This window comes from Polypterus senegalus, chromosome 3 (assembly GCF_016835505.1).
Source record: "Polypterus senegalus isolate Bchr_013 chromosome 3, ASM1683550v1, whole genome shotgun sequence".
Taxonomy (NCBI): Eukaryota; Metazoa; Chordata; class Cladistia; order Polypteriformes; family Polypteridae; genus Polypterus; species Polypterus senegalus.
In genome coordinates, this window is record NC_053156.1 from 14,622,549 (window position 1) to 14,642,383 (window position 19,835).

Here is a 19,835-nt window from a genome sequence, read left to right on the forward strand (position 1 = left end):
AAAGGAGTCTTTTGTTGAGTTCCCAGCCAATCGAGGCTTTATACGACATGGAGCAGCTGTGATATAAAAAGGGACCCTTTTAGCCTTGCCCGCGACACTATTTATTCACACATCTTCTTATCGATCTCTTACATAGTTTGGAATTGGGATTATTTGGAACCCCGGGCCTCCCCACCCAGGACGAAATCAGTTGCAGAACTTTGCGCAATAGAAGAGGATTGGAAAGTGGCAGGGTCGAGTTCTGCAGAGCCATCCGGAGTGAAGTGAATCAAATCCCCCCGTGATCTCGTCATGCCTACTTATAACTTTTTGCTTTACATAATGGTACTGGTTTCGCTCGGGCGCTCGGGGAGTGATGAGCCGAGCCACCAACAGCTGCAGCAACCTCAGTCCAGAACTGAGAGCTTCACGGAAGCCGCAGGGTTAGTTGTAGTGGAAGCCGAGGAGTCCGGGGTTCCGCAGTGTAAGGCTTGTATGTGGAGAGAGCACAGTAAAGTGTTAAGGCTGGAGACCATCAAGTCACAGATCTTAAGCAAGCTGCGACTGAAGCAGGCTCCCAACATCAGCCGGGAGGTGGCAAACCAACTCCTTCCAAAAGCTCCACCGCTTCAGCAGCTTCTGGATCACCATGAGTTCCAAGGGGACGGTTCATTACAAGAAGACTTCTCCGAGGAGGACGAGTATCACGCCACCACTGAGACTGTCATCACCATGGCCTCGGAACGTAAGTGTGTAATACCGTGCTGCGGCTCGCTCGAGACATGCAAGGACCATTTTTATCGGGCAGGCCATTGTGTTGAGGGTTCAGTGGCACGCTGTGCTTCAGATCTTGGGACTTTTCGCAGCCTGTGTCTCCTGCTTTCTCTTTATCTCTCTCTCTCTCTCTCTCTCTCTCTCTCTCTCTGTCGATGCCCTCTTTGGCCAGTTTCAGGTTAGATGCGCAAATTGCCGTTACTTCAGCCGCTTGACAGCTCGTTTCTCTCGTCTTTAACGAGCCAGTAGCTATTAAGATCAGCTGGTATAGAGTATCTCTACCATGGGTACGTGTGCGAGGACATTTATTACATATGAAAAACAATGATGCATTTATCCACCTGTCGTTGGGGAGCCGGATTCAGTTCTAGCAACATTGGACGCAACGCAGGAGCTTGAGTATAGACGTATTTGTTCGTAGCAAACACCCACAATTTCATTACAAATGCCGGTAATTGTTGGATTTAAATCCACACCAGCACAAGGGCAAACTGGGAAGAAAACTAAGCCGGGAGGCGACGCATTTACCATCTCTCAATCCATTCATTTTCTGCTCCTGATTATCCATTAATGAGGCGAAAGCTCTCGAAATCGACGAAGACTGGAAATAGCCGTGAAAGGGATGACTATAATTCATATGACACCCCGGTGCTCGCATCCCACACATGCCAATTTTTAAAATAGCCAAATAACGAAACAGCCTTGTCTTTTATCCTTGATAGGAAGCCCCAAGGAAAGATGTACATTTTAAACAGCAGGTGACACTAGCCAGAAAGTTATAATAATATATATAATTTCCTTAAGCTGATATTTTCCATCTTTGATTAGTTTCACATTAATGGACTCCTCATTTATATTAATTTTCAGTACTACATGTCAGTAGTGGTTATTTCATGTATATGCACTGACATCAGTGATAAACAGGATGGCTGAACCTCATCTGGAGGAAACTGTCATTGTGATGCAGCAACCAAAAAGAGTTTGGAAACCGCTGAGCTGATACAACATAAAAGAAAATGTGGTGCTGATTTGGGAATGGGCAAGTTACAGACTTTGAATTTCTGCAGATTAACGGTACATTAAGATACATTATCCACTTAACAGTTATTGTTATTCCTCTCTTACTGTGCAGTTAAAGCGTAAACCATTCAGTGCACAGGATGGAATTGTTTCATCACCTGCACTCGGGTCATAAATTGTGATCCTGAGGTGGTTCATCATTTGGTGGGTGCGGCAAAGTGCTGTATCAGTGCATGCTCTCAACCTCTCTCTCTCTTTCTCTAAGGTGCACTCACCCATATCCTCCTCTTGTTTCATCAGCGCCCATATCGGGCCACAATGTTAGGCTGACTAGATGATGCGTGGTATTCTGCAGCTGTTGTACTCATTCCATGTTCTGTGACCTGCACTTGTTCGGCTGGTCAGCTAGGGCTTCTCTCTCTAGGCGCTGCTTGGTTTAAGGGGGGTAGGTAAGGGTGGCTTTGCACAAATGTGGAAAAAACTGAATTGCTTTGTAGAACTGTTTTGCTTGTCTTAACTCTTTCAGACAGACTCTAGTGTAGTTGACTCTGGCGCTGCTTTCCTTGTTTCAGTTGATTTCTGTGTATCCACTAAATTACTCAGTGTATTTAATGGGAAGTCTTTATGTAGCTCCACTTAGTACATGTTGTTTCTATTTGTATTTATTTTTACGTTTATATTGCCACATGATGGTGCATGCTTTTAATTGTGCTATATACAATTTAAGCATAATAGTTTAAATAAAGAAATGGCAAGTTAAGACAATCTTGCAGAGGCACAGTTCTGAAAAGAAAGCTGCACAGGACAACCAAGAACGAACTGTTAAACAAGATTTCCACACTTAATGTATTCTGCATTTGGCGGACACACATCTAGCTAAGCTAATCCTCTGCAAAAAGAAACAAGGGCAGGTTTGTGTAGTCCTATTACCACCCCCAAATTACTTAAGCATTTATTGTTCAGAAGTTCTTCTCAGAGTAAACTGTATAAATGTATTTTTATTGTAGTTTCCCAGTTTCTTGTTTTGCAAGTATTAGCTCTAAAGGTTGCTACTGTCTTTTTTAAATTTAAAGCAGAAAAATAAAATGCTGTAGGCTCAAACTGTTTTGTCTTTTTTGTTGAGTATTACTTCCCCACTGTCATTTGTCTGTGATATTATATTCCTTTTTTATTTTTACAAATTCAGTGTAAAGATTCAAAAGGTATTGCTGTCATTTTTTAAATTGACAACAGAAGATTATAATGCTGCATTTTCACAGATTTTTGTCATTTTATATGGAGTATTACCACCCTACCTTCAGTTATATCAGTGACATTATGTCTCTTTTCATTTTTTCCTCCAAAATACAATTGCAGTGTTAAGATTCAAGTTTAAATACTTAGTCATGGTTAATGTTCTCATAAATCTTTTTAAAGATCCCCAGCATGCTATATTATTCAGATTGATGTCATTTTCAGCTGCAGTACAGCCTACATGTATATTGATGGGCTCCTCAGAAATGCCAGCTGCTAGTTGTTGAATACATTATTCAGCATTTCTGCCTCTCTGTGCTTGGATCTAATACACAGTTAGTGAATAGCATCCAACATACCCTGCTATATAAGTTAATGAAAGCCTATTGCATTAGTTTTCTTGTGATTAAAGTTTGGAACTGGAAGCAAAACACGTGTCCTCAAATTTGTTGGTTCACAATTTGCTGATGAGATAGGCCTGAATTTTGGCATTCTTTTTAACTAATATCTTGCATAGCACTACTTAGATGTGTTAGGTCTCCCGACTACTGCTACTACTATAAAGCCCTGTAGTGCTTGTATAATTTTAATGATATTGTTCTTTCTTGTGCCTGCTTTTTGTCTGAATAACTGTGAATCAGATCATGAAATGTTAATCGTAAAACTTGTGAGGACATATAATATTGGTTTAATCTAAAATAAATCATAGTAGGAATTCATTACTGTGGGGTGCTGATTAGGAAGGACTCACTCATGAAAGATTTATACATACTGTAGATGAGATGTAAATGAAGTGTAAAATGTGTTAAAAAAATCAGAGATTGCCTCACATTCAGTATTAGCGTTTATATCGGCTCCATATTGTCACTGGCAAGAGTTATATTACTTGTTACACATACAGTCTTGAGTCAATTTACAAGCAAGAAAAAATCCATCCAGGTCATGATGTCTCTTTTTAAATGAATCCTAAGCTCTTAATCCTGGTCCATTGGTTACCACCAAAAAAAAACAACTTTATTGAGTAATAACTTTTCAAATCTAGAATTCAGCAGCAGATTGTACAGTACGCCCAGTCTCTTCATGACAGTATTCAGTCAGATGTAACACTGTGCTCAAGTGCCTCAGGGTATTTTATGTACTCTGTTTGGAACTATTGTTTCCCAAGTTTAAATTAGTAGCTAAATCTGTGACTTTGTATGTCATGCAAAAATGGTGTTGGACAGCCAGCTCATGTTTGTATACTGCATACATTTCTCTAAATGGGTTAGGCCCTATTTCAGTATCTTTCACTTTAATGTCTAAATCTGATTTTTTCCCCTAATCTAATAACTAAGAATTTGTTTGCGTCATGTAACAGCCAGAACTAAAGACATATTCTTGATGAGATTTCTCCAGTACATTTTAGAGTTTAATTCTACCTCCTTAACTCTACTAGAAATATAATCAGAGCATTCTGCTGATTTTCAAAAGGGCACCCCGCAGTGGATGATAAGGAAAAAAGGGCATTTATGTTGTGAACTGCCTGCAGCCCTTGACTGAATGCTCAAAGTGTGTGATACTTCACTTGTATACTAATACAGTGTTGTCACTAAGCATATAATTAATATCTCAAAGCACATTTCCATGGAAAACTAAACACTATTTTTTTTACAGCACATCCCAAAGATAAACTCTGCATTTAAAGTTTGCATGCTATGTGCATTGAATTTTGCTTTCACTAATTTAATGAGCATTCTTTGAAAATGTAGATCCTTTTCGCATATATACTGTATAGATTTATAGTTTCATTGTTGTACTTGTATTTCTTACTTGCATGTAAACATAAGGATTCCTATATATTTTGGCTTTCAGTTTGTAGACATTTAAATGTATAACTGTCACATTCCATTTTTAGAAAACAACATCATTTGAACTGGAAGTAATGGAAAGAGCAGATAGCCATTGGATGAGAAACACGGGTGCTTCTTTGGGAAGTGTGATGATTTGTTTATACAGTATGTTTTTTAAATTTGGTTCTACTTGGTTAAAAAAGGAATACACAAGGCAAAAAGAAATGATTCTCACAATCACATTGTTAGTCGAAAAATGACAGGAATCATTTTGTGTGCAAGGATTGCATTTATAAGGAATATAGCTTATGCAAGCAGCTTTGCAACCAAGATGGTTTTGGGTGTTTGTTGCCCTTCACTTGTCGTAAAGAGTGGTGTGCAACTAGTACTCTAAATATAAAAAAAAACAGAAAAAACAAAAGTCAGCAGTTGTGTAAAAATTATTTTTTTATTTGTGGAAAGTTCGCAATATTTCTACACAGACCTTCGCAGATCAAACCTAGAATTACATAACTCTTGTGTTGACAGGCATAAGTTGGATTTGTTTGACAAACCACATTATTATTATTATAATTATTATTTATTTATTTTACTTATTTGTCTGATGTCTTTATCCAAAGATAAAGGATACAAGTGGTTATATTTATTTTTTGCTTTTTTGTTTGGAGCACAGGTAGTTGAAGTGACTGGCTCATGGTAACACAGTGTCAGTAGTGAGATTTAAACCCACAACCTCTGGGATTGAAGTGCAAAATTTTAACCTCAATGCCACACTGATTTTTCTTACAGTACCCTTGTGTCATTTAAAATTTTTAGTACTTTTTTCTTTTCAGTATTCTCAGAGTTATTCTTACATTATGTCTTTGGCATTAGCGAAAAGGTTTTGCAATATCACCTTGTACATTTATTGTATTCTTCAAAACTATGAATTTTTTTTTACCATTCTGCATCAAAATAAACTAATTTTATTATTTTAATGTTTTTTTTAAGTCCTAATTATTAAACTCATTTTTAAGATGTAAGGTTCCTAATTTTTTTTCACATAAGTCTTGAGGTGTAGTGTGCTCAGTAAGTCTTATTTTTTATTTTTTAAAGAAACACAGAAAATATGGCCCAGATATGAAACCCTTTAAGTAGTGCAACAGAAAAATTTTAAAGTTTATGTCTGGAACTTCAACATGTTAAAAGTGAGTGCAGTGTAAAGACGTTTCATACAGACAGCCAAATGAAAAATGAGAAACAACACAAAACCTGATGTGCAGTGCAAGATAAAATCAGTTTGCTATAGTCATGTTGAGTTATGGAAGACAGGATTCCTCCTCACTTATTTAATAGGCTGTAGTGAACAACTACGGTACTTAAAAAAGTTAGTGCTTATTTTTCATTTGTCTTTTGAACCTGATGACTCAGGACAGTGACACAGTGAGTTATAGTCTACCTCAGCAGCATCGTTATAAAGCAGGAAGTCACACTTCGGTGGTGCCTAAACGTTGCCATCCATTTTGCAAGACTACAGTACATTTTTGCCTATACTGGGTTACAGCAAGTCAGAGACTGTAATAGTTTAGTAACAAGTATCAGTGTGGAGGGTGCACTAGTGTATTTTCAAGGCACAGTTATGAATACAGACTAAGAACATTTATATTTGGCAGTTTTTGGATGAAAGTGGAGTAATTTATATTTAAAAGTCTTTGTAGAGAACTGGAATCCTTCAAATATAAATTCACAAGAAGGACATGTGAGGCGCAAACTGATACAAGGTTTTAATTAATTCAATATTTTGGCTAGATGTGGTTTTGTTATGATATTTATAAATATACAAAAAAAAAGAAAAAACAGCAAGTAAGTGTGGAACAACAAATTGCTGTTAGTAGTGGGTTTGTATGTTACATTGGTTTCTTGGTACAATGTGTTGAGTACATGTTAAGGGCGACTATTCTTAAGCAAAACAACCCACTTGGAAGGATGCTTTTGAAATATTGTGTGCAACTTTGTTTTTCATTTTACAGTAAGGATATAATAACGCCAAAGAAAAAGTAAAAAAGAACAGTGACTCAGTTCATTTTGTGGATTGCAGGTGATGAGTTACATGAGGAAAAATATGAAGAGTTGAATCTTTTTAGTTTAAGAAAAGATTAATATGTGACATGACAGAAGTGTTTAAAATTATGTAGTTAGCTAGTGTAGTGGTTGGAAGTTGTTACATTCAAATGAGTTAAAAAAGAAAACATGGGGTACTGTAAACTTAGAAAAAATATTAGGAAATATTTATTTACAAAGAGAACAATACATAAAAAATGTTACCAAGTTGTGTTGTAGATAAAAGTATTGGGGGGATTTTTAAATTGTACTGTCCATTTTCTTAACCCACTTATCCAGTTCAAGATCACAGTGAAGCTGAAGCCTATCACAGCAAGCATTGGCACAAGGCAGGAATATCCTCTGGATAGGGAACCATTCCATTGAACGGTGTTCACACACACACACACACACACACACACACACACACACACTGGGGCCAATTTAACAACTCCAATTCATCCAACCTTCGTGTCTTTGTACTGTGGGAGGAAACTGGAGCACAAGAAGAAACACACACAAACATGAGGGGAACATGCAAACACGGGATGTGAATCCTTTAAATTTGTTATGGTGAAATGTTTAAAATGGTTCTAAATGTTTACATCTCTTAGAATCGTGTTACATATAAAGCTAGGTCAAAGCAGGGGCTGAATTGAACATTACCTGAAGGCTTGCTTTAACTTTTAAACACTCATGCGTAAGGTCATGTGATTCTTAAAGAGTTAATGTAGTAGATGGAAAGATAAGTATTCTGCCCAATAGAGGCTGCTACAGTCCCTTCATTAAATCAGCTCCTTCTGTGATCTTTACAAACTTAGAATGGCAGTATACTTCAGTCTTTATTAGAGTTTATTGAAGAAGTCCACTAGGCAGACTTGGTACCAGATAGACGGAGGTTTCTCACCCCTGTCATGTGTCTTGTGGTAGTGCACACTGTTTCTACCTACATGTTACAGTACATATACTGTATATACTGATTGATTAAATGTGGGTGTTCAGCTCAGGGTAAAGAATACGGGGGAATGTAGTAATCAAATATTGTCCTGATGGCTTCTGGATTTAACAATGCCTGCATTAGCTTAACTGAGATCTGCATGTTATTTATGTCAATGTGATTTTGAACTACACCTATACACATTCTCAGAGTACTGTACATTAACCTGGTAGAAAACAGCTTAGACTTTGAATCATTTTGAATATCTGGAACTGTTTATAGTAAAATATATTTTGGCCACATGAGGATTAGAAATAACATGTCCATGATGGACTTCGATGTCTAGGATTTCATTTGAACTTTTTGAAATGATCAACTGTAGCAACCTGAAAACTGCAGTTATTTCTCTTGTGATACTAATTCTCTAGTGTAAGTCACCGGGTGATCATGATTAAACCCTTGCCTTTATAACCAACATGTATATGTACTACCTTTTGTAAGGGTTATTAGAGTCCCAGATCAGTCTGTCATTCCAGGCTAAAGTGTTGTCAAGGAAGCCATAGTGGGCTATCCCCACTGCTTTTTTTTTTTCAATTCAGTGTCTTTGCTGAAATTACATTTTGTTGCAGTTGTCTCCATGCTCTGCATTTTTACACTGTCTAAGATTATTAATGTTTTTATTATTGGCCTCCAACGCTATTGTGCTTAACTTGTTCTAGAAAGCTAGTTAGGAACCATTATAGGATATGGAGTATTATATAATATAAAGCTCTCAGACCCACCTTTTCCAGCTTAAGATTGTAGGAAAGCCAAAGCCATTCTGGTAACATCAGAATATGTCGGGATCTGGGACACCAGTCTATTATAGAGTACACTCAAGGCAACCTCTACACTCGTACTGAGATAATTTAGATTCACTATTATACCTAAGACATATGTTAGGGGGTTGCAGGAGGGAAACGGGATTACCCACAGGAGAGTTTACTTAGACATGACCAAGTGTGGGTTATAAACCCAGGATGTTGGGTCTGTACAGCAGCAATGTTAACCTTAGATTCCCCAATATGGTAGATTAACTATTTAACAATGTGTTGCGGGAATGGCAGATAGATAGATAGGAACTGAAACTCCTGCAACAAGGCAAAGACAGTGCCTCGATAGAACTTATTTATTTAGAAATCTTAAATTTGGAAACAGTCCAGTCATTGGTATGCAGAGCAATCTTCTTCTTTTCCATATCCTCTTGTCCTCTGTATCTTGCACTGTTACACCCTCCATCTGCATGTTTTCTCTCACCACAACCATAAACCTTGTCTTAGGCCTTTCTCTTTTTCGCTTGCCTGGCAGCTACATCCCTAGCACCCTTCTCCCAATATACCCAGCATCTCTCCTCTGCACATGTCCAAACCAATGCAATCTCGCCTCTCTGACTTTTTCTCCAAACTGTTCAAACTGAGCTTACCCTGTAATGTACTCATTTTTAATCTTGTCCATCCTTGTCACACCAATTGCAAAAAGTAACATCTTTAACTCTGCCAACTCCAGCTCTGTCTCCTGCTTTCTGCTCAGTGCTACCTTCTTCAACCCATATAAATAAGTCTATCAAAAATCACCCCTGCCACTCTTCTCCACCCATTCCATCCTGCCTGCTTCACTTCTCTTCCACAATCCCTGTTACTCTGTGCTGTTGATCCCAAGTATTTAAACTCCTCCACCTTTGCCAACTCTACTCCCTGCGTTCTCACCATTCCTAAGACCTCCCTCTCATTCACACACGTATTGTCTTGTTCCTCAGACCTCACCACTGTCATACTTCCCACGTACATATCCTTTACAACTCTTACATACTTCTCTGCCACTCCCGACTTCCTCATACAATACCACAGCTCCTCTCTCCTCACCCTGTCATATGCTTTCTCATATGCTTTCATAAAGATGCAATGCAACTCCTTCTGGCCTTCTCTATACTTCTCCATCAACACCCTCAGATCCAACATTGCATCTGTTGTGCTCTTTCCTGGCATGAAACCATACTGCTGCTTGCTAATCATCACCTCCCTTCTTATCTGAGCTTCCACTAGTCTTTCCCATAACTTCATGCTGTGGTTCATCAATTTATCCCCCTGTAGTTACTACAGCTCGGCACATCCCCCTCTTTCTTAAATATCAGCACCAGTACACTTCTTCTCCACTCCTTAGGCATCCTCTCACTTTCCAAGATTGCATTATACAGTCTGGTTAAAAACACTACCATTTCTCCTAAACACCTCCATGTTTCCAGAGGAATGTCATCTGGATCAATGGCATTACCATTCTTCATCCTCCTCATAGTTGTCCTTACTTCCTCTTTGCTAATCTGTTGTACTTCCTGATTCACTATCTCCAAATCATTCACCCTTCTCTCGCTCTCATTCTCTTCATTCATCAGCCTCACAAAGGTTTCTTTCCATCTTCTCAACATACTCTCCTTGCTTCTGAGTACATTTCCATTTTTATCCCTTATTACTCTAACCTGTTGCATGTCTTTTTCTGCTTGGTCCCTCTAATCGGTACAGGTCCTTTTCTCCCTACTTAGTGTCCTCTCATACAACTCATCATACGCCTTTTCTTTAGCCTTTGCCACCTCTCTCTTCTCTTTGCGTCTTATCTCCCTGTACTCCTGTCTACTTTCTGCATCCCTCTGACTATCCCACTTCTTCGACATCCTCTTCCTCTGTATACTGTCCTGTACTTTCCCATTCCACCACCAGGTTTCTTTTGCTCCTTCCTCTGTCCAGTTGTCACACCAAGCACCCTTCTAGCTGTCTCCCTTGCTACTTCTGCTGAGATTGCCCAGCTGTCTGGTAACTCTTCACTGTCACTCAGTGCCTTTCTTACCTCCTCCCTGAACTCAGCTTTGTAGTGTTCCTTTTTTAACTTCCACTATTTTATCCTTGGCTTTGTCCTCACTCTCCTCCACGTCTTGATCTCCAGCGTCATCCTACAGACCACCATCCTATGCTGCCTAAGTACACTTTCCCCTGCCATTAATTTGCAGTCTACAATCACCTTTAGACTGACCCTCCTGCATAGGAAATATAATCTAACTGCGTACATCTTCCTCCACTCTTGTATGTCACCCTGTGTTCCCCCCTCTTCTTAAAATATGTATTCACCATAGCCATGTCCATCCTTTTGCCAAAAATCCACTACCATCTGACCTTTCGCATTCCTGTCCTTGACACCATACCTACCCCTCATCTCCTCATCTCTTCTGTTCCCTTCACCAACATGTCCATTGAAATCTGCTCCAGTCACCACTGTCTCTTCCTTGGGGACACTCTCCACCATTTCATCCAACTCACTTCAGAAATCTACTTTCTCATCCATTGCACACCCATCTTGCTGGGCATATGCACTAACAATATTCATCATCATACCTTCAGTTTCCAGCTTCATAATTGTCACTCTGTCTGACACTCTTTTCACCTCCAAAACACTCTTGACATACTGTTCCTTCAGGATAACTCTCTCCCCTTGCCAGTCATACTGTCAACATTCAAAGTTCCTACCCTCACTTCCACTCTCTTTACCTTCTTCCTCTCCTCCTGCCTCTTGACATGTCTTTCCTGCTTCTTCTCCTTCTTCGGCCAACAGTAGCCAAAGTTCCGCTAGCACCCTGTTGGCCGCGACCAATCTGGTATGGAAGTTTGAATTGTCTGCATATTGATCTGGCAAAATTTTACACCGGATGCCCTTCCTGACGTAGCCCTCCCCATTTATCCGGGCTTGGGACTGACACGAAGAAACACACTGGTTTCTGCATCTCCTGTGGCTGGGTTAATGGTGCTCAGATCAATAATTGTCAATATTAGTGTGGACAGCACTCTCCTACAAGATGCATATTTGGAGATTTGATATTTTAAAGGTAGTTTGGCTTTGTTTTGGCTTTGTAATTGACTTCCTATGGCTTCTTTGTAGAACAATGTATACAGAGTTAGAGTGACCCGATTCAGAACGACACAAAGGATGTATGCATGTTTCACATATATTAACAATTATTTGTCAGTAGGCTTCTCTGCCTCAGAGATCTAGGGTCTTGGTTCTAGAGGTCAAGGGGCTAGTGTTAATCCTAGCAGTAATAAGAACAAAGCAGGAAACAACCCTGGACATGAAATCATTCCAGTGTAGGGCCTACTTATTCACACACCCACACAGGGGCAATATGGTATTGTCAATAAACATTTTTAGCTATGAATTGAATTAGGCCTTTTTGAGAAGTTGTTATATTGTTACATTAAAAAAATAGATCTTACATTACATTACATTGGCAAGAATGGGCGTGTATGAGAGTGCGCTCTGCAATGTGCTAATGTACCATTCAGTTCAGAATTTTGTTTTGTAATAACAATTCCCACTGAGGAAGTCTATGGTTGTCCCGAATTATAAAATAGCATGATCAGATCAAACATTAACAGATGAAGAGTTAAATGAATGAAAATGTGCTTTGAACTTAAAGGCTCTTGTGTATGGGTGAAAGCATGTATTTTTAAATGGCAAATTTAAAATCTTGGCTGCTGTTAATGGCTGGCAGGATAACGTGAAAGTAGATTTGTAAAATATTTTTCCTGTTTTCATTATCTGATGTTAAATTGACTCTGATATGCCCTACCTTTTAAAGTACAGAAATAAATAAGACAGTAGTTGTTCTAATGAACTTTCAATCTTAAATACTACAGAGGAGTATACAATACAGTGCATCAGCGTTTTGTATTTAGCTATTATCTCCTCTTTGCATCAAATATGTGTCTAGTTAGTTTATTCTACTGTATATCAGGGCCAACATCAGTACAGCTTATCACCTTGACTGATGATCTCCATGGAACACGAAAGTTCAGGTCACTTGGCTACCCTTCTATGTCCAGCTCTACACTATGTGTTTTTTGTATTCTGATAAGTAGAATTGCACACGGTACTGCAAATTAAATTTCAGTAGTATGTTTTAGAGTTGGAGAGGAACAACCATTGACTTGAATTCAGAGGTTAATATCATATAACACAACAGAGAGAAATAAACTTTTTTATTGCACAAAAAACATTTCTCTATTAAGTGTGTTAAGTTTAAACAGGTGATAGTTGATAGTAAGAAACTAATATATATATATATATATATATATATATATATATATATATATATATATATATATATATATATATATATATATTAGCAAACCACATATATGTGAACAGTTCAAATTGTAAGACTACATAATTTTATAAATAGCACTGCTTTCACTTACAGAACCTGACTCCCCAATGGGGTCAGCTTTTTGGAAAAATTGTGGCCTAGTTAATTGAGAGTTCATTCCTCAGCACTGAATCACCATGTAATAATCCTGAACAATACACTACATCGGGTTAGGGAACCAGTTGTTTAAAATAATATACATGTTAAAACATTCATATTATAATGAGCATGTAAAGAATTTTTTGGATGGTGCTCATCAAAGAAAGGTAAACTACAGAGTACTGGCTGATTGAAATAATGCTAGAGCTGCCCTGTTCTGTAAAATTAAATCATTTTATGCTTTCTGAACCTGTGGTAATACAAATGTGTCCTTGGCTGTGTTACAATATGTAACATATTTGTACAACAGCATATATTTAATGTTTTCCAGACAATTCCAGTTCTGGCCTTATCACCCTAATTTCTTAATGAAAGTAAATTTCGCACTGATAAGATCTTAAGTAACTAATTTTGCTACTTGTATTCATCTGAGAGCTCTCATTTAAGTCATTGCTTTCTACATCTTTAAATTGGGCAAAATGGCATCTGCAGCCTTGAAAGTGACGCTTCCAACACATTTTTGCTAGTGGTCCTCAGAACGTACTGTTTTAGTTTGCAGCCATTGTCACACTTTTCATCAATTCCTGCTTACGTGTACTTTCCCACATTTCTTTTTTCCTTGTTTAATATATGTTCTTGTGTACTTTGCACAGAAACTTGTTATGGTGTGCAGTGTAAGAGGTTAAATACAAAGCAAACTGAGTGGCTGATTCATTGACACCTGCTTCTTCTGTTACCCCAGAGTACTGCATCTCCCACACTTTTAGCCTTTTCGTCTTCACTTTATGCAGCAAGTCTTTTGTGATATAATATTGTATTTAACACCAAAATGTTTGTCAGTTTTAAATATGGCTACTAATTCACTTTCATAGGTATACAAGCTCTTCATTTACCTCTCACTCATTTTTCATGTATTTCTTAACTTTATATGTTATGATATTTGAAATTTTTAAACTATTTTAGTTTGCTCTCAATATTCCCCAACTACTAAAAATTACCAATGTCTTTTTCACTTTATTTGTTATTTAGCATATCCACATATACACATGGTTCTTAACAGGTTAATAAAATGAATGTAAAGTACCGTATAGTGCAGTGATAGATTTTGTCCTGATGCTCTCACTATGTATATTAAAATGAAGGAGAGCATTTCCAAGTTTGGTATGGTTCCTTACCATTTACTAACTTTATATTTATGATCACATGCCTGCTTTTAATATTTATTGTGTTTCTCCAAATGAACTGACCTCTGTTTAAGAGGTAATGTGTCATTATGTCTCTTTCTAAGAAACCTTCTTTAAAAGGCCATTTAGAGATATTCAATCTTATTTTCACTTTAATTATTTGGCTCCAGCTGGGCCTGCAGCCTCCTTAAGCTGATGCAGCTTAATTTTTGCCATTTTATTAATGCTGCCATGTTTTCATGGCTTTTTAGTGAATACAGAAAGGCATTCTGCATTAAGTGGAGACTGATCGGCTAAATGTCTGGGAGATTTTGGTAGAGTTATCCATTTTTGTGATCTATATTTTCTTTCAGTCGGTCCATGTATCATTCTTTAATGTATATGGAAGATTAACAAAGTGCATAACACAACAAGATTCTGTACAACTCAATGGCCTTGGCTACAGTGCACGATACTGTAAACTATATGTCTTTTGCATGTATTCTGGAGTTTTGTGATTAGTACTATATGGCAGGTGCTATATAAAACAAAGGTAGATTGATTGACAGTCACACACTGGCAAGGATTGTTGCTTTGAAGCTGCAGGACTTGATCATTGTTTATATGGGGTTTGCATGGGTTGCTTCCCATAGATCAAATGCATACTTTAAGGTAGATTGCAAACTCCAAATTGACTCAACATGGGTGTGTCCCGAAGTGAGTTTGTGTTTCCTCCACGGTTGTTTTCTGCTTTGTGCCTATCAGTCTCCAGTCAAGAGAATAAAGTAAGATGAGAGAGTTGATGAACGGAGTTGGTAGCCTCATCTACTGAAACAAAATGGTTTCAATGTGGAAGTAGGTATAACCAATCAATGCTTTTTTTGATCTAATTATGCAACTTTTAATGCAATGCAGGAAAACAATACAAGACAAAAGAATTGTTTGAAATATCTTGTAATAAACGAAAATGGACTTACATTGAATTAATTCACTGATTTTCCATGTAATGTCCCACTTGTCCTATATTCAGTTGGATACAGGCTTGGAGTCTTCTGGCTACAGCATCACATGTGTCTCGGCACATTTGCAGAGGAACTTTCCCGAACTCCTCAACAATCGCCAGGCACAGATCCTCCAAACTGTCAATAGGATGCGCATGGACCTTGTCCTTAAGATATCCCCAAAGAAAAAAATCTGGTGGGGTAACGTCAGGTAATTGTGGAGGCCATTCAACAGGCCCTTGATGTCCTAACCACCGGTTTGGAAACGGTTGGTCAAGGAAGTTCCTCACATTTATCGCAAAGTGAGGTGGAGCCCCGTCCTGTTGCTACCACATACAGCATGGTCGAAATTCTGTCTGTTCTGCAGTTCAGGGATAACATCATTCACAAGCAGGTTGAGGCACCTGTCCCCTGTGACATTTCCTTCAATTAAATACAGGCCCACGATACCATCATAAGACACACCAGCCCATACTATCACTCCCGGGGACTTGTGTTTGACTTCAATGGTAATGTGGGGGTTGTCTGTGTGCCAAAATACACAGTTGTGTCTGTTGACTGAGCCAGATATGTGGAAAATGGCCTCATCAGTCCACACCACATTTCAAGCCAGTTCTGGATCCCTTTCCAGTCTTGTCAGCCACGCTTCCGAAAACTCAATCCTCCTGTCGAAGTTGTCCTCGTTGAGAGCATGAAGAAGTTGTGGATGGTAGGGCGTATGTTTCATTTCTTTTTCTTTTTATTTTATTAATTTTATTGTAATCATTCCATACAAATGGATCAATTTTTACAAAAAATAGGATTGAAAACAAATCGACCCCCACCCCTGAGAAAGAGAGCATGGCCAACGGAGTAAAACATAAAGCTTGTAAACATACCTAAACTGATTAGTTTAATAGGGCAATAGAGATGAATGGAGAAGAAAAAGAAATGTGGAGAGAATTGCTTCCTTGGTGCTTTAAGAGCTTATTCTAAAATATTATTGATTAGTTTCATTTCATGCAACATCCTCAGCATACTGGTTTTACCAATGTTCAGCTTTGCAGACAATCGTCTGGATGACTTTGATTTATGTGGGGACGATTCCAGTTCGGTATGAAGATGATTCTTCATGTCATCAGTTCGCACACTTCTCAATGGTCCGGAATTTTTCGGGTGATTGGTGCTTCCAGTCCGGTCAAACATTTCGTTGATTTGGGAGATCGTGTTCCTATGCACTGCAGGTGGTCCAAATTCCTCCAACATCCTGCGTTGCACCTCAGAAACATTGCCCGTTATCGAGAAAAGGCGAACACATCACACCTGCTGTTCGACTGACAACTGTCTCCCCGCCATTTTGGAATGCAGGGCAGGTGCTGCCATCTATCAGCAACAAAAATATTTTTTTGTGAATTCTCTATGTAATAAACGTAAGTTATAACGTAATGAAAATTTCATAATTAGTTCTGGACCACTCTTTATAATACCTTTTACAAAACAAACAATCAGAATGTGCTTTCTGAAGCACACAAGATAAAGTACAGTGCAAGACCATTAACATGCAAGGCAAAACAGGGCAGAATCTCATTTTTGATAGAATAACTAAGAACCAGTAACAAGTGTTTTCTTTACCCTTAATGCTAATAGTCAGAATGGTAGCATACAGCGCATTCATCTTGTTGGATGTTCACATGTAAGTTAGTATTTTTATGTTTTTGTTGTAATTTCCTAGCATATTTTCTTATAGATTTATGTCACTATATTTGTTGTTATTAAGGTAAATAGGTAGCACTGTTATAAGAATGATTCTATCTCTTGTTCCAAGATTGAGAAAGTTTATTTCATTTATTTTATCACTGTTGATAAAAGCATCCAGTTAGACTTTTTTTCATTCTGATTGAAAATTGGGCCCTTTCCAAATATACCATCATTCTTAATGATCAGGATGGACTATACAATTTGAATCGTGCGTAAGACCTCTTTGTCACAACACTTTATTCTGCCACATCATAAAATTGTAGCAATTAATTCATACTTCTCCTTGTTTAGAAGATCAAAACATTAAAAAAATTTGGACAAATAAAGGCCATTTATCCCAACTAAGCCCAACAATATCCAAAGTCCTACTGTCTACTACAATACTTAGTCACTTATTCCATATGTTAATGGTTCCTTGTGTGAAGAAAAACTTTCTAATGTTTGTGCAAAAACTACCCTTTAAAAGTTTCCAGCTGTGTCCCCATGTTCTTGGAATGTAACAGCTGGGATCCACTGTACTAATGTATTCCATGTGTCTATGGTTTTCTATGTGAAGTAAAACATATTGATATTTGTGCAAAATTGACTTTTAGCTAGTTTCCATCTGTGACCCCATGTGTCCCACATTTTAAAATAGCAACTGGGACCCACTGCACTAATTCCCTTCATAATGTGAGGACTTAAATCATGTCACATCTCAATCGCCTTCTGCCTAAACTGATGTGGTTTACCTCCTTCAGGTTTTAATCATTCCTTGCAGTCCCAAAATCCATTTAGTCACCCTTCTCTGCACTTTGTCTTTTTTTTGTAAAATGGGAACTGAAACTGCACACAGTTTAGATTATTTTAGTTCATGACATTTTCAAGTTTAACCACAAGATAGCCACTAGATGTTTGATCAAACACAATTGTGCAACACCTCACCTGACTCAGTGATAGAGGCTAGTATCAAATAGGTGATCTTTTCAAAAAATCTTTAAAGGTTGTCAATACTAGTACCCTAGAAAAAAAAAAAAAATTTGCTGCTTACTCCAAATAAATACGGGGGAATATCCTCTGACATTAGTCTACTTGCTGTTCTGTAATGTCAGTAATTGTTTCTCTGCAAATGTTTATTTAGTTTTGTGGGCTATACTTTCTTTAACTCTTTGCCTAGGTCTGTTAATGAAACTTCAATGAACTAAGAAGAAAATGTTAAAGGTTAATTTCCACTCTGAAAAGTAAAGAAAGATAAAGACACCACATTTCAGTTATATCGCTACTAATATACTGAATGGGATATTATTTGCCTTATGTCACATAACAACATTTTTAACACTTTTGCTTATTAATTCAGCTAATTAAAATATGAAAACCAGTAAATAGAGGCGGTGCAAGTATTTTATATGTACTCTTGCAATTAATTTGTAAGACAGAATACTGCATTGATCAAAAGGTCTATCATCAATACTCCTAGCGCAAGGTCCTTTCTAAGTGTCAAAGTTATAAATTCAAATTACTAGACACCTTTAACCCAACTAATCTGAAGTGGTCAAAATCCCCATCTACTGATGTAAACTGTAAATAAAGGGTGAAGTAACACTGCTTCACTTACTTTATAGCACAATTCACTGTCTCCAGTGGGCTCTATCATAGTTTATTGTGAAGGAGCCTTTCTAAATTTCTTTGTTCTTCAGTATCATTATTGTTTATTCTCTATGTTGGGTCTGTTCCAAATGCTTCCTAATGCCTTTAACTTTGGAATTTGTTTTTAATTGTGCTCTACATGTGAGTTTGCAGATGGACACAGTATTATAATGTTGCTTTCTCAATAAGTGGCCTTTAAACAAAGTGGAACCTTTACGATTTTCTCAAATGATCCATTTCTGAATCATAGTGGGGTGACGTCAGTCCCAGCCACATTAGGTACAAAGCAGAATTCAGTCTATCATAGAGTACCCTAATGCACACCTCTACATAACAATGGACCAATTTAGATTTTCCATCAAGGCTGACAAACATGTTTTGGGATACGGTATTTAAGGAAAACCAAAATATTTAGAATAAAACCCATGCAGACACAGGAAGAACATGCAGACTCCACACAGACAGTGACTTGGCACTTTCCTGCCTCACAGATTTAGTTTTTCATAACGCTATATAAAGTAGCACTGGATTGACTAGTTGTTTTTCAAAGATGTTCTTTTAACACATCTGTTCTACTTGTTTTAGTCCTTTTTTCTGTTTTTCACTATTGTTTCCAGTTTGTTACTCACAATAACCTTATTTTCAGACTCATTTTATTTTCACATGAATCCAGCCATCTTGAAATGTTGTTGTGTATTATAAGGGATACATGTGTCATTTTTCCATACATTTTTTCTCAGTGTTGCTTTGTTTGTGAATGCTGTACATTTTCATTTGAGCCTGTTTGTTTTTTATGAAAGACCAAATTAGACGAGGCCAGATGAAAAGACAAATTTATGGATAAAACATCTCTGCTTAGTATTTAATAAATGGTGATTGTTGTTATAAAAAAGCTTTAGATTTTCCCAAAGTCCTCACAAGCACCTCAGCTAGAGTTTTTATTTTCCTCACTTCTGTTGCCTGCTGTTTTTAATGTTATGCACAGCTGTACAGTTTGTGGGTGCTACATAGCTACTTTAAGTGTATTCATAAATGTGTACTCATTTTCCTATGTTTATGCTCTCATTAGAATATTTCATTTTTGATATTATGTATTCTGTTACTATTAGTTAATTGGTCATGTAATATATG

At 37.6% G+C, this 19,835-nt stretch overlaps 1 protein-coding gene across 2 annotated transcripts in view; it reads left to right on the plus strand.

Moving 5' to 3' along the window:
- Positions 1 to 212: 212 nt before the first annotated feature.
- The window catches only part of LOC120524863 (growth/differentiation factor 11-like), a 69,565-nt gene continuing 49,942 nt past the window's right edge, over positions 213 to 19,835 (plus strand). For both annotated transcript variants that reach the window (XM_039746667.1, XM_039746666.1), the window contains exon 1: positions 213 to 724. In XM_039746667.1, the coding sequence (XP_039602601.1) occupies positions 292 to 724 (433 nt within the window). In that variant the 5' untranslated portion in view covers positions 213 to 291. The remainder of the gene's footprint in view (positions 725 to 19,835) is intronic.